General features: G+C 38.5%; 3 protein-coding genes across 4 annotated transcripts; all 3 read left to right on the top strand.

Annotated features, from left to right (window-relative positions):
* Positions 1–2227: 2227 nt before the first annotated feature.
* On the top strand, positions 2228–3894 carry LOC121793389 (protein RETICULATA-RELATED 3, chloroplastic-like). Its single transcript, XM_042191390.1, has 2 exons — positions 2228–2287; positions 2693–3894. The coding sequence occupies exon 2, from the start codon at positions 2702–2704 to the stop codon at positions 3758–3760; it is 1059 nt and encodes a 352-aa protein (XP_042047324.1). The 5' UTR covers positions 2228–2287; positions 2693–2701; the 3' UTR covers positions 3761–3894.
* Positions 3895–5092: 1198 nt separating this feature from the next.
* LOC121793388 (protein RETICULATA-RELATED 3, chloroplastic-like) lies at positions 5093–6806 on the top strand. Of its 2 annotated transcripts, none has more exons than XM_042191387.1 (2): positions 5093–5184; positions 5540–6806. In XM_042191387.1, the coding sequence occupies exon 2, from the start codon at positions 5594–5596 to the stop codon at positions 6650–6652; it is 1059 nt and encodes a 352-aa protein (XP_042047321.1). In that variant the 5' UTR covers positions 5093–5184; positions 5540–5593; the 3' UTR covers positions 6653–6806. The 2 variants fall into 2 exon arrangements, with proteins under 2 accessions (XP_042047321.1, XP_042047323.1); XM_042191389.1 differs by having other exon boundaries at positions 5160–5259.
* A 3879-nt stretch (positions 6807–10685) lies between these two features.
* Positions 10686–13858, top strand: LOC121796264 (chloroplastic group IIB intron splicing facilitator CRS2-B, chloroplastic-like). The gene is made up of 9 exons (XM_042195066.1): positions 10686–10836; positions 11151–11378; positions 11478–11562; positions 11647–11714; positions 12526–12576; positions 12678–12751; positions 13219–13277; positions 13343–13419; positions 13563–13858. The coding sequence occupies exons 2-9, from the start codon at positions 11154–11156 to the stop codon at positions 13677–13679; spliced, it is 756 nt and encodes a 251-aa protein (XP_042051000.1). The 5' UTR covers positions 10686–10836; positions 11151–11153; the 3' UTR covers positions 13680–13858.
* Positions 13859–14920: the final 1062 nt, after the last annotated feature.

The following is a 14920-nucleotide window of genomic DNA, read 5'->3' as shown; positions in this document are numbered from 1 at the left end:
TGAGCGCGCGTTTGGGCGCGAGCGAAGAATTTGAGATCCTCGGTGGATTGGCCAAGGGGGGATGCCGACTGGACCTCCTGGGAAGCCCCGGCGTTCCCCCTCGCCTCCCGCTGAGCGCGCTTGCGCCCCATCGGGCGAGGTCGGCCACCGACCGAACGCGGCGTGGGGAACTCCTGCGTCGTCTCGGGGAGGTCGTGGGAACCACCGCTGCTGCCGCTGAAATCGCCGGTGTAGTTCAGTCGTTGCGTTGCTTCTTCGGCCAGCCAGAGTCGACACCTACTCGGAACTTCTCGGACTCGTTCAGCACAAGATAGCAGTTCCAGTAGGTGAAGTCCTTGTATACCCCCTTAAGTGGGAAGACTTTCTCAGCTATTCTCCTGCAGTCCTCCTCCGTTTGGCCACTACTCATCATGCGGAGTGCGTTGGTGTACAAACCTGAAAATCGGGAGACCGCACCCCTGATTCGGTTCCAGGCCTTCCGGCAATCCTCCCCGTTGCGTGGCCTCCATTCCGAGCAAAATCTCTTGTAGGCTGCTGCTATCTTGCCCCACATGTTGACGATCCTCTGCTCGTTCGAAACGAGAGGATCGTCGCAAACACTCACCCACGCCTTGCAGAGCGCGACGTTCTCCTCGTCCGTCCACCTCCTCCGTACCTCCTCCTCACCCGGCTGCGACGACTCGCCGACCTTCTTCTTGCCCTTCTTCTTTGGGGCGCCACGCCCCCGCTCTGCCCCCCCTTCAACGAGAGTTTCCGGAGCTCCGGGAGTATCAAACACCAAGTCATCTAAGGAGAAACTATCAAACCCCAAGGGCGTTTGGGTCGATGTGTGCGATGAACCAGTCGAAAAATCAAAACTGGGGTGATAGACATCCCTCGCCGTCGCCGGGGACCCCCCAGAAGTCCACTGTGTAGCCGGTACGACCCCCGGAGTCCCCTGTGTCGGCGGTACCCCCCGGGCATCATCTGCATCCCGGGTGCCCATCCCGTTGGTGCCCACCCCGGTATCGCCGGAAACTCCCCCGGTGGACTCCCCCCCGTTGGCATCCCGGAAAACATCTGCTGCCACGGGTACATGTTGTAGTACCCGGGCATCTGACCCCATCCACTTCCCACGGGGATCGACGGAGTTTGTGACCCGCTACTCCCGGAACTAGGCTCGTTGTTGAGATCCATTTCCCTTGTTGATCTTGTACAAAAATTAAGATAGAGAGAGTACTCGTTAAAACAAGTGGTGCGAATAAAAATGACAAGCAAAACGAGTATATATAGTGTTTCGGGAAAAAAAAATTTAAATTTCGCACTAGGCGGTGCGCTGGGCGATCCGGGCGCTGCAATAGCGCCGAGCGGACCGCCCAGCGCTGCACGGTTTCTCTCTCCATTCGCCCGCTGGGCGACTGCAATAGACTGCCCAGCGCCGGCTCTCGGCTGGGCGGCGTTGTGGATGGTCTCAGTATCAACTCACAAATGGAAAATTGATGCGAAATCATCCTTTTATTTTATATTATGATTCTCAGCATAAAAATGAGACAGTCACATGTGATGTGATGTGACGTGTTGACAATCTATTGAAATGTCGTGTGAACCCAACAATTATTGAAATTCCAGTCAAATAAATGATTTGTCCTTTATGACTTTAATCAAAATACATTTCGTTTCTTCAAAATTTAATATTTTGTCTTGGTACACCGATACGAAGTTGATTTAAAATATAGATGATATTTAATAATCTTGTTTAAATAATCTCAACCTAATATATATTAAAATATATTTTGGATTTTGGAATATTTTCAGATATTTCAAATTTTACAATAGTTCGGATTTAGTTATAAAAATTTTGAATTTTCGCATACTATTTCAAGTCAGCTTATATTTTCTTATATTCTAGGATTAATTTTTTAATATATTTGAATTGCTCAAAAATCAATTCAAAATCTAAATGTTGACACCTAATAATAATTCATAGAAATATAAGTTATATTCATATAATACTCCATTCATTCACAATTTGACGACTCATTTTATTATTTGATAAGTGAAATTCACACCTCATTAAATCATTAGAACTTTTTTTATTTTTTACTCCTCATTCTATTGAAATCCACTCAAAAAAAAACATACATAATGTAACAGTAGTGGGCCTAAAGGCCCATTTATCTTCTTAAATTGAGCCAGAATTGGGTGAGAGGGGCCCAATATTTGTCTATCGCTATATATAACGTGACAGCAACTCTCTCTCACCTCTCTCAACAAGTGATGCACTGATTCTCAACAGCCGAAATCCAAGGTTCATTTCTTCATTCCCTATGATTCCCATTTTCTCGCACCTTGTAATATTGTTTTATTGATGATTGTTGCTTAGTTCTGATTCATAAAATGTTTTCTCTATGCTTATATGATGTCACTGCGAAAGATTTTACTTTTTTGGTCTATTAAACCTTTTGCACTTCAATTAAGTTGGTGATGGTCAGATTTCATAATCGATTTGATTAATGTGTAAATTAAGGTTTTAGATATCAAAGTTGATGATCTCTGCTTTTATGTGTTAATACACATTTATTTTCAGCTAAAGATCTTGAATTTGCTTGATTTGTGTAGTTAAATTATGTCACCTTTGAGATTTGATTTGTTTTGTTTCTAGAATCAGTTTAGGGTTAGAAGGAGTGATCTGCTTGATCTGTTTTGTTTACAGTGATAAAAGATGGCGGCGATGGCTCAGCTTCGCTTCTCACCCCTTGCGGGTAGCTACGGCCGCCCTAGCGGTGGTCGAGATTCTGCCCTGATATTCGCCGATAATACTTCTATCTCGTTCCCATTGTTGAAATGCCGTGGAAATTCGATAGGGAGTCTTGATCTACAGAGTAGATTTCATTTGCCATGTGTTGGGGGTGGCGGAGATATAGGCGTTGGACGAGGTAGTGGTGGTGGAGGTGAAAACGGAGGGTGGAGCAGCGGTGGAGGGGATTCGGATGAATCCAAGTCTCCTTCATCGGGTAGTTTTGGACCGATTGGGGCTTTCCTCAACGGATGGAGATCGAGGGTTGCTGCTGATCCGCAGTTCCCTTTCAAAGTCCTCATGGAAGAGTTGGTTGGTGTTAGTGCTTGCTGTTTAGGAGACATGGCTTCGCGCCCGAATTTCGGCCTCAATGAGCTTGATTTCGTGTTTTCGACTCTTGTTGTTGGTTCCATCATGAATTTCGTGCTTATGTATCTCCTGGCCCCGACCATGTCCTCGGCAAGCGTGTCCTTGCCTGGCATTTTCGCCAGCTCTCCAACGAGCCACATGTTTGAACCCGGGGCTTATAGCTTGATGAGTAGGCTGGGCACGTTCGTGTACAAAGGCACTCTGTTTGCAGGTGTTGGTTTCGCAGCTGGACTCCTAGGAACTGCTATTTCGAACGGGCTGATCAAGATGAGGAAGAAGATGGATCCTACTTTCGAGACCCCAAACAAGGCTCCGCCAACTGTTCTGAACGCCATCACTTGGGCTATTCACATGGGCGTCAGCAGCAATCTCAGATACCAGACGTTGAACGGGATTGAGTTCTTGTTAGCTAAGGGAGTTCCGCCTGCTGTTTTCAAGACCTCGGTGGTCGGGTTGAGGTGCTTGAACAACATCCTCGGAGGGATGTCTTTTGTGGTCTTGGCCAGGTTGACGGGATCGCAGAGTGTCGATGGAGGGAAGGGAGACGAGAGTGAGAAGCTGGTGAGCGAGACTGAGTCGGACGAGTTCCTAGTTAGGGAATCAGCCTCCAAATGATTGCCAGTGCGTAGATGAAATGGTTACTTGGGCTGTGCTATTGAATTAGTTCCCTTTCTTGTACAATGGTTTGGTTTAGGAACTTTAAGTACTAAGAAATAAAGTTATGGTTTTGATTGTTGTTTCTGTGTTAATTTTGATGCAGTTGGGAATGGGTGCTTTCATTCGTCTTTAGCATCTCAATTTTATTTAATAAGCATGTCTTGTAATGTATGCTTAGGTAGTTGAGATTTCCAGATTTGGCATTAGAGTGTGGATTTATTTGTTACTCTCAGTTTTACTTCTTGAATTGCGGTGATATATGGTTTTGAAGTGTGGAGTACATAATAATTAATAACTCAATCTCAATTCATCAATTTTTTTTATGTATAGTTCAAAAATCAAAATCTTAGAAATATGTGTCAATCGACTACTATAATTTTATGTTAAATTAAACAAATGAATATTTTATGAAACACTTTGCAGCACGGCAGTGAAATGTGACGTGCACGTGTTGAAAATCTAAAATCTAGTGTCAACCATAGAAATTCCAGTCAAATATATATTTTTCGTCTTTTAACTTTATTCTAAGCTGTAAAACAAAAATGAAACTAAATAACTTGGACGATTGATATTTGATTGCTGAGTTTCATGACTTGTGTTTTTCAATATTGATTAATTTGCCGTTTCTTGGATACACAATACAAAACCCAATGTTGAAAAATCTAAAAATCGCAAAACATAATGATCAACTCGGATTCAGAAAAATGGTCAACCCGCAATATTTCAATATTGTGTGCTAAATCGCTAACATTACAATAATTATATAAAAAAAAACTTGAATTGGAAATGAAAAATTCTCCCATGTTTAAAATTTAGTCTCTTTTTCATAATAATTAGGGATGAATAAAATATCTGTAACTCAAATAATCGAATCAAACTGAAATATGAAAGACTTTTCTTCAAAATTTCAATTTTCGGCTCAATGCATCGGTTCATAGTTGAATTTTTAAGGAAAAAAGAAAATATGAATCTATAAAATTTTATTTAAATACTTCAAACCTACTATATAGTGTTTTAAAAGTTAATTTTGAATTTTTATACTTTTCAAAATTTTTAGATCTTTCAAATTTTCAATTCGATTCAGATTAAGTTATAAGTCAGTTCAAATTTATATTATCTTAAAATTCAAATTCCCTAATCAATTCAAATCAGGCAAAAAAACCATCCAAAATCAGAGAGTTAATATTTCTAAAATAAATCGTTGCCTCACTAAACGTAATTTTACAATAGTAGTGGGCCTAAAGGTCCATTTCTCTTCTTAAATATAGAAACCATAGTTAGGTGAGTGGGCCCAAAAGTTGCCGGCCGCTATATAAAAACGTGACAGCACCTCCCTCTCTCACCTCCCTCAACAAGTGTTGCTGTATTCTTCAAAATCCAAGGTTCATTTCATATGATTACCCCTTTCCCATTTCTTCGCACGTTGTAATATTATTTTATTGAGAATTGTTGCTTAGGTATGATTCATAAAATGTTTTCTCTATGCTTGTGATGTCACTGCAAATGATTTTATTTTTTTGCTAATTAAATATTGTGAACTTAGAGTAAGCTGGTGCTGAATCAGATTCTCGGAAATCGATTTTATTTTTGTGTGAATTAGGGTTTTAGGTATTCAAGTTGATGATCTCCGCTTTTATGTGTTAATCCGCATGCATTTACTGGATTTTAGTGGATTTGTGCAGTTAATTTGTATCACCTGCAATATGAGATTTGATTTGTTTTGTTTCTACTGTTTAGGACGAGTGATCTGCTTGATCCGATTAGGTTTAGCAGTTTTCTCAGGGATAAACTATGGCGGCGATGTCTCAGCTTCGATTCTCCCCTCTTGCTGGTAGCTACGGCCGCCCTAGCGGTAGTCGAGATTCTGCCCTAATACTCGCCGATAATACTTCAGTCTCGTTTCCCTCGTTGAAATGCCGTGGAAATTTGATAGGGAGTCTTGATCTGCATAGTAGATTTCATCTACCGTGTGCTGGGGGTGGTGGGGATATAAGCGTTGGACGAGGTGGTGGTGGAGGTGGTGGTGGAGACGGAGGGTGGAGCAGCAGTGGAGGGGATTCCGATGAATCCAAGTCTCCTTCGTCGGGTAGTTTTGGACCAATTGGGGCTTTTCTCAATGGATGGAGGTCTAGGGTTGCTGCTGATCCACAGTTCCCTTTCAAAGTCCTGATGGAAGAGTTGGTTGGTGTTAGTGCTTGCTGTTTAGGGGACATGGCTTCGCGCCCGAATTTTGGCCTCAACGAGCTTGATTTCGTGTTTTCGACCCTTGTTGTTGGCTCCATCATGAATTTCGTGCTTATGTATCTCTTGGCCCCGACCATGTCCTCAGCGAGCGTGTCCTTGCCCGGCATTTTCTCCAGCTCTCCAACGAGCCACATGTTTGAGCCCGGGGCTTATAGCTTGATGAGTAGGCTGGGCACGTTCGTGTACAAAGGCACTCTGTTTGCAGGTGTTGGTTTCGCAGCTGGACTTCTTGGCACTGCTATTTCGAACGGGCTGATCAAGATGAGGAAGAAGATGGACCCTACTTTCGAGACGCCAAACAAGGCCCCGCCAACGGTTTTGAACGCCATCACTTGGGCGATCCACATGGGCGTCAGCAGCAATCTCAGATACCAGACGCTGAATGGTATCGAGTTCTTGTTAGCTAAGGGGGTTTCGCCTGCCGTTTTCAAGACCTCGGTGGTCGGGTTGAGGTGCTTGAACAACATCCTCGGGGGGATGTCTTTCGTCGTCTTGGCCAGGTTGACGGGGTCACAGAGTGTCGATGGAGGGAAGGGAGACGAGAGTGAGAAGCTGGTGAGCGAGACTGAGTCGGACGAGTTCCTGGCTAGGGAATCGGCCTCCTAATGATCACACCGGAGATGAAATGGTTTGACCCTTGAATCTCAATTGGTTCCCTTTTATGTACAATCGTCTACGTTAGGAGCTTGTAGAACTAAGAAATAAAGCTATGGTTTTGATGGTTGCTTGTGTTTTTATTTCAAGAGTGGATCTTTTGTTATCGGCTGTCATTTTCTTTTCTCGAATTAGGCTGATTATGCACATGGATACTTACAAATGAAAAATCAAAATGAGATATTTAATGTTATAAATTTTAAAATGACACAATGAGACATTTAATTATATACTAATATAACATTATTTTACTAGTTACTGTTAGTCCTTATATATATGGTTGAAGGACAATAAGTACGGATCGTAACAAATTTAATGACCGGACGTTTCAAATAAAAACGAAACAATCCAGGGTATTTGCCATTTGGTATGGTTATTAATAGCATCATGATATAAAATGAATATCACTTTCAGCTAAAATACTTAAACTCGTTACAAAATTAAGTATGAATAATACTCCTATTAAACTCAGAATAAATCAATTTTGAATATTCTCAACATTGATCACAAGAACTGGGGGCGGAATCACTATGGTTTATGAGGTTGAGGTGTCCATTGGCCCCAATAATTTTAATTTTTAGTATATATTCATACTTAAATTCATATTGCTCAATTGGTTACCACTTTGGTCTCACATTTGCAAATCGTAATTTTATAAAAATATGATATTGTACATCATATTGTAATATAGGTAAATATTTCCAAAATTTTCACATAAACGCGTCACTTCCACTTTGCAATATCGCATTCCTTTATACTAAAAATTTGCAAAATTTATCTCCATCATAATATAATATCAATAAATTAAATTCAAATTTTATGCTCGTTATTGTAAAAACAGTAAATTTAATTTTAAAAATGTTCCTGAATTCATTTCGTTATTATCTATATAAAATTTCAGATACCCAGAAAATATAAAAAATACATAACATAAGATTTGGTATCACTAGATTCACCACTATATATAATTTGGAATCACTAGATTCGCTGCATCCATGATTATTGATTCATATCTTTAAAATATGCATAATATTTTCATCGTGGAATTCAAGACGCCTATAAAAGTATTTAAAAAATATTGTAAGATTTCAAATTCATAATCTAATTATGAAAGTGTGATAAAAGAAATATTATATATTCGCCAAATTAATAGTATAATCGTGAAAGAAGATTGTTTTCAATTACTCCCTCCATCCACCAATAAATATTCCATTTACTACTCTATATTTTTACTATTTTTGGTAATGGATTCTATATTCCACTAATTTTCTTCTATTGACATTTCATTATAAAACTAATATATAAAAAATATGACCCACCGTTTACTAGTAATATTTTCCACTCACTCTCTATCACAAATTTCTTAAAACTCATGTCTGATCAAATTGGCATTCTATCGGTGAAAGGAGTAACATTTTTAATGGCAAGTATGATAACGACATTGCCAATTTTTTGACATTTAGACCGTTTCAACATTGATGCTACTTTATATAGTAACTGTTGAATGTATCTCTGGTTTAATTCTATTATTTATTAATGTATGTAATTATTTCTTTTTTGTTATCAATTTTTCTCGCTACCTCCTACTAATCACAATAGTTTTAAACGATGCCCATACCAACATTCCCCACAACTAAGGACTTGTTTAGTTACTCAGTAATGTATTCCACCGTTATTAAAACTGATCCAGAATTGGTGAGGGTTGGCCCACCATCGATGAAATGGAATACGCTTTTTAGTGTATCAGATTTGGGTGAGTTTTGTTCCAATTCAGGTATTAAGAATTAGGTGAACTCACAAAAATACCCCTCATCAATTTTAAAGTTGAAATTGGCTACCCATCCACTAAGACATGCCGCGTCAATTTTGACGAGTGCAAATTTGTCTTTTTTTATGTTTACTTGTCTCAAATCTGGTCGGCTCAGATTCGTAAACCACGCATCTGTCATGATTTATTTTTGAAGTATTTCTGATGAATAGTGTGGGCCGACCCACCATTTCTTCGGCCCGTCAGATACAAATCATCTAAACTGAACAGCAGAAACTGGACAGAATTGGACCCAAAACCTGCCATATCAGACTAACTGAACACCTCCTTAGTGGCTTGGACCCAACATCACAATCTTAGCCCTATCATTATAGGGAACAACTCTATACATTTATTTAGAAACCCAATACATTCTTGATCCAAATTCCTTATTGCCAAACATAAAGTAATACTATGAAAAATGTAACAATTTATTTCTACTATAATCAAACAAATTAGATTTTAAAATCTATTGTAATCTATAGTATAATACACTTCAATCATTACAAGAAACAATTATGTTTTTTCCTGTTTTGATTTCTCCGCCAAAATTAACCTTTATAGTAAGTTTATATCTAGAATCCTATCTTCACTAGTAATATTTTTCAATCTCTCTTAAATTTTATGTTAAAACTATTAAAACTCGTGTCATTCATTATCAAAACTATTTCCAGACGCAGTCTCCCCACCAAAGCAAACATCCATAAACATGCAACCCCGCAACCACAATATGAAGCTCCGCCCCGTCCCCGTGGACCCCGCGGACGACACCATTTCGTCTCAACCCCTCCACCGCCGTCTAACAACTCCGGTCATCGCTCTTCTGATAATGGTTGTTGTGCTACGCCCATTTATCCCACACATTAATCAAATCCTCGGCCCTAATTCGGATAAGAAGATCCACGATTCGCTCATCATGGCGCTGTTTCTGTTCGCCGTCCTCTGCGGCATCTTCTCGCGGCGCAACGACGAAGACGATGCGGAGGTTGCCGCGGGCGATCGTTGGATTCCGGCGTGGATGGATTTCCCACCTCTGGAAGAGAGTTATGAGCTGATGAGATCAGTTCCGACATTAGAAATGTCGGAGCTAGGCGACGAGGATGCGACGTCGGTTAGATCCGACGAAGGGGATTCGGCCGAGCCGTTTGTTTGTTGCGACAGCCCGGATGTGAACGCTTTGGCCGAGACCTTCATTGCCCGCCTCCGACATAGGTGGATGCTTGAGAAGATGAGTTCACGTTAAGAAAGTCTACTTGAGTTCGGCCTAACCCGAATAACTCTCTAAATTTTCATGATTTATTTTGATTTTGTTGGTTTTGTTTTATTGGGTATTTGTTATACACAGAAAAGATTTGATTACATATTATGGTATATTAGTATAATGAATGAATGATCAAAGGGATTATGGATGTTAATATAGTCCAAAATCTACTGATTGATCTAAATAATTCACTAAATTTAGAGAGTTGGGATTAAAATAACTAACCTGATAATATTTTAGAAAAATCGAGTAAGTTGACATGCAAACCGAGAAAGTTGACTAGAGCTCGATGGATGACCTTAGGTGTGCAACTATTGCATATTCTTTTTATCTTGTTTGACATCAGATTCAATACTTCAACATAATTTTAATAAAATGAACAACTACACAAAACTAAAATAAAACCAACCAAAAGAAATATTTTGAATTCTAAATATATTCTACAATTTATCAACATGTGTTTGTGTGTTATTTTAATTTTTTAAATTCAAAATTATAATACGTCAATATTCATCCCAACTTATTCTTATATGTTAAATCATTCAAGATTTATCAAACACTATTATAATTCACTGTTATATTCTTAAAATTTTTATACATACTGTATTTATTTGTATTTGAGTTTATGTTTTTAATATAATTAATATTGTATTTAAAAATACATAACTTAATTTTTATATTTAGATTTAACTCGATTAGTTCGTTGGATTAAGCATGAAATTCGAACATTTAAAGTTAGAATTGTATATTTCTAACATTAATAAAATTTCTTGTCCAAACATAGGCTTTAGTGCCACTAAATGCAAAAACAAACTCGGACTCATCAGCATACGTAACATAGCCAATAACGCACGTTACATAGTGCACCAATAAATCGTGTTATCATGATTATATACTGCAGCAAAAGCGTAGATAGCTCTTCGCTTCTGAATAGAACCCAAAATCTTGCACTCCTTTTTTCTTTCTTCTCCAATGGAGACAGTAGAAAACCACTGAATTCGACCATCAGCTTCTGCGGAGAAAGAGAGAGAAAATCTGTTCCGAATTGACAGGCGCGGCCCTAGCAAGGTAAAAATCAAAATTAAATCTAAATCAGTTTCTCTGAAATCAATCTCGTCAGTTCCTGGTCCAATTTCTGCAAGTTTGTTTGATTTCTACATTTTTTTTGTAATTTCTGGCCGAGATGTTTTCCACAATTTCTGCAATTAGTCACCCGAGCTGAAAGTGTAGAGTTCCATCTCTACCGTTTTCTCAAAATTCCGAATTTCATTAATTCAGTCTAAGATTTCCTCTGTATAGTTTTTCAGCTCGTTTAGAAATTCAAGTGGCGTAGGGTTTCATTATATGCAAAAGACTATCTGATGTAGAATTGGTGTACTCAGGTGATGTTGTTCGCAGTTTCTTTTCCTAATACTTGCACAAGCAGCAGCAGCATCGTCTCTTATCCAAGAATCAAAGTTCCAATTTTTAATCAAAAGCATTCAGCTCCAACAAGGCTTCAAGTCTTTGCCTCCACAGCCCAGCCCAATGGGGTCAAGACTGAGTACACTCCATGGCTTATTGTGGGATTAGGGAACCCCGGAAACAAATACCACGGAACCCGCCACAATGTATTAGCTTCTGCTCTTGTTTTGCATTCGTTGATATGTGTTGCTGAAACGGTATATATATGATATTATGGTGAAATTGTTTGATTTTATGGAAACTAGGTTGGTTTTGAAATGGTTGATCGTATCTCTCAAGCGAAAGGCATTGTGATGAACACTATACAGGCGAAAGCATTGGTTGGCATAGGTGCTTATTTATTCATATCTCTCTACTCACTCCTCATTTAAGAAGTATTCAAGAAGTGATATATTCTGAACACGATCAGTGCAGGTTCAATTGGACAAGTACCGGTTTTATTGGCTAAACCCCAGACATACATGAACTTCAGCGGAGAAGCGGTTCCTCCTCCACATTATGCTTGTTAAATTTATATTCTTAATGTTTTATAAAGTTCGTTTACTAGCTTTTGGTAATGATAGATCATAGATATAATCTTTGACTAAGTGCTGCTGTTTTGAACTTCAGTTGTGGATGCTATGTTCAATACTAGAGTTTCCCTCGTTAATCTATTGCATAATGTACCCATGCAGTTGGTTTATTACCTAGTACTTTTCTCTAAGTTTTCATTTTTGTGGATAATGCTTCGCATATGCATTTTGTTATCTAGGCCAGTCTCCAACCATAGTCATTTTCAATATATAGAACCGTGCAGCAACTTGCTAGTTTGGCATGGATTTGTTGCTAATCAGAATATGCACTCCCTAAAAAATATCACATGACAGAGAATGGAGTGTATTCAGTGAATGAAGTTGATGTATAGGAGACTTTTCTTCATTTTGAACTGATTCTCCCAAAGCTAAAAAGGGGTTGTTTTCTACTGAGATGTTGTGCAACAAGTGATTCTTTGATCAAATAAGAAATCATTAATCAGCTCAATCAAATCGTTTTTGGATTCAGTTTCGAACTCATTTTAATGGAGTTTGGTTATTATATATTTGAAGTATGATTTTTCTTACCAGAATCAACTCTGCTGCTGGCAACTTTATCATAGATCACACAGAGTATTTTAGAAGAGTTATATCATTTTCTAATTCCTAAGGACATAGCAACATTTGCTATGAAACACCCTTAGGCCTTTCTGTATAGTGCAATTTTTAGATATTTCTTGTCTTACAAAACTAACTTTTTATATCTGTCCTGTGTTACCAGGTTGGGTCGCTGGCTGCATATTATCAAGTGCCATTGCGCCACATTCTACTGGTCAGATTGAAATTTTCCTTTTGTTCATTTCTTGCAAGAATAAAATAACTACATGGTTCACGTTTTATGAACTCTGACTTCTTTTCAAAAATCAATTGTAGGTCTACGATGAGATGAGCTTGCCAAATGGAGTTTTGAGGCTGCAACCTAAAGGAGGACATGGTCACCACAATGGGTATTGTCTCTAGATAAAGCTTCTCAAAAAAATTGTCAATGAAATCATTTGTATGAGTTTGATATCGATGTCAAATTCATCTTGAACTCCATTGTGCCACACTTGCAAAGAAGAGCTCAACCTTGGTTTATTTAGTTCTTACTAAGCTCAAGCTTGCTTATCTGGTTTTCACAATGGCTCGAACTTGATCTCGCAATCATGATTGACCTTCACTCAGTTTGAAACTACCGAGCTTGCAAGCTGCTCGAGCTCAACTTGTGTATAACCCATTTATCATTTTGAACAAGCTTACTACGATCTTGGTCCATTAAGCACATAGCCAAGCTCAAGTTCTAGGCTTGGCCTGAACAATATACCTAAATACTTGTCCTAAAAACCATTAACTTTCTCTAGTAACATCAGAGATTTTGATTATACAATCTTTTATAAATGACATTAACACATAGGGTACTGCTCTTGTTTCACAGGGTGAAGAGCGTTATGGAACACTTAGACGGGCGTCGCGAATTTCCCCGGTTTTGTATAGGTCAGTAACTGAATCCTGAGTCCGACTGATATAGCATGTGACTAAAGCATACCCGATATTTCCAGGTATTGGGAATCCGCCTGGTACAATGGATATGAAGGCTTTTCTTCTTCAAAAATTCAGCACCACCGAAAGAAAACAGGTATGTGTTTAATTTTCGCTTGTTCATAGATACTTAGAAGAACGGCATGAACTTTGATCTGCACTGTGCCATTTTTTGTAATCTTAAGTTAGAAAGTTTAGGTCAATTAAGATCATGGCAACTTGACTGCTCCCCTTGAACAGGTGGATGCTGCGTTGGAACAAGGTATCGAGGCGGCAAGGAGGCTTGTACTAGAAGGATTCAGTGGTCAAGTAAAAAGATTCAATCTTGGGCAGAAATACAAGTATCATCAAGTTTGATTGGATTAGAGATGTAATGTAGGAGGAGAGGATATAAATGATGGTATGAATGTTCAAATGCCAGTCTTTATATCTTTCTATCTGGGCTTGTTGGAGATGGCCATTTTCTCAGGATGCGCTAAGTACTGTATATTGGATTAGGTTCAAATATAGAAAGGCAAATGAATATTGGGTTTAAACTAGGGCTGGCAGATTGTGCATCTTGGTTGTTATCGGGGTCGATCTAATATTGACCTACCCGTTAAGGTTAAACTCAAACACAACCTATTAAGCCTTCAAACCGAACACTAATCCGATCTGCTACATTCAAACCCGAACATGACATGCACACGTTTTAAATTCGCTAGCAATACAATCTTGTTCGTGTTGATATGATAATAACATGATAATGGCACAATATGATAATGTATGAACTCGACACAAAAAATGATCTAGACATGTTGTGAATGAAATATGATCAGACGTGGTCGTGATGGTTGTGATGGTGAAGGCATCGAATGAAACGAAAATAAAAATAAAAAATAAAAAATTAAATAATAATTACAGTAGTACTACTATTTATGAGATATATAAATCCCATTTTAAGGCAACCTAAATCGAAAATAATCATCTCAAACGTGTCCATTGATTTTTTTCAACAATTTAAAATTTGTATAAAGAGATTATTTGACCCCTCAGATTTAGCCCAAACTATAAATTTCTAGAGTTAAATACTAGGAGCAAATAAGTGAGCTTGAGAATGATACTTGTAAACTCATGATATTTATAAGTACAATCATTTTAAATACATAATTTGATAATGTTAAATTTAAGTAAAATGAATATGCCTTTTTAGAGTGAATAATTTAAGTTTTAAAAAATATTGTACTCCCTTCGTCCCACTAGAAATGAAACATTTGCTTTTGACACGAGATTTTATGTAGTGTTATTTTGAGAATTAATGAGGAGAGAATAAAGTAAGAGAAATGAAAAGACAGAGATAATGTTGTTTCCATTTTAGGAAACGATTCATTTTTAAGGGGATAAACCAAAAAGAAAAACGTTTCATTTTTAATAACGCAGAGGAAATAGTAATGAGAACATCAATCCAACCTTAGACAATGAGTCCACAACTAGGAGTGGAAGGAGAACAATGATAAAAATATAAAAAATGGATTGACTATGAGGCGTGATCGATGGAATGTCGTTGGAGGGAAGTGAGGCGTGCCGCGAAATTGGGCATTGCCCGCCTGCACGGACTA

Source organism: Salvia splendens, chromosome 3 (genome assembly GCF_004379255.2).
Source record: "Salvia splendens isolate huo1 chromosome 3, SspV2, whole genome shotgun sequence".
In the NCBI taxonomy this organism is placed as follows: domain Eukaryota; kingdom Viridiplantae; phylum Streptophyta; class Magnoliopsida; order Lamiales; family Lamiaceae; genus Salvia; species Salvia splendens.
The sequence above is the reverse complement of the archived record's forward strand: the minus strand, read 5'-3'. Positions and strand labels throughout refer to the sequence as shown.

Excerpts from the sequence above, each read along its gene's own strand:
- LOC121793389 (XM_042191390.1), top strand. The coding sequence starts at position 2,702 with ATGGCGGCGATGGCTCAGCTTCGCTTCTCACCCCTTGCGGGTAGCTAC.
- LOC121793388 (XM_042191387.1), top strand. The coding sequence starts at position 5,594 with ATGGCGGCGATGTCTCAGCTTCGATTCTCCCCTCTTGCTGGTAGCTAC.
- LOC121796264 (XM_042195066.1), top strand. The coding sequence starts at position 11,154 with ATGTTGTTCGCAGTTTCTTTTCCTAATACTTGCACAAGCAGCAGCAGC. Across the intron at positions 11,379-11,477 it reads ACCACGGAACCCGCCACAAT|GTTGGTTTTGAAATGGTTGA; the intron begins GTATTAGCTTCT and ends TATGGAAACTAG. Across the intron at positions 12,752-13,218 it reads GGACATGGTCACCACAATGG|GGTGAAGAGCGTTATGGAAC; the intron begins GTATTGTCTCTA and ends CTTGTTTCACAG.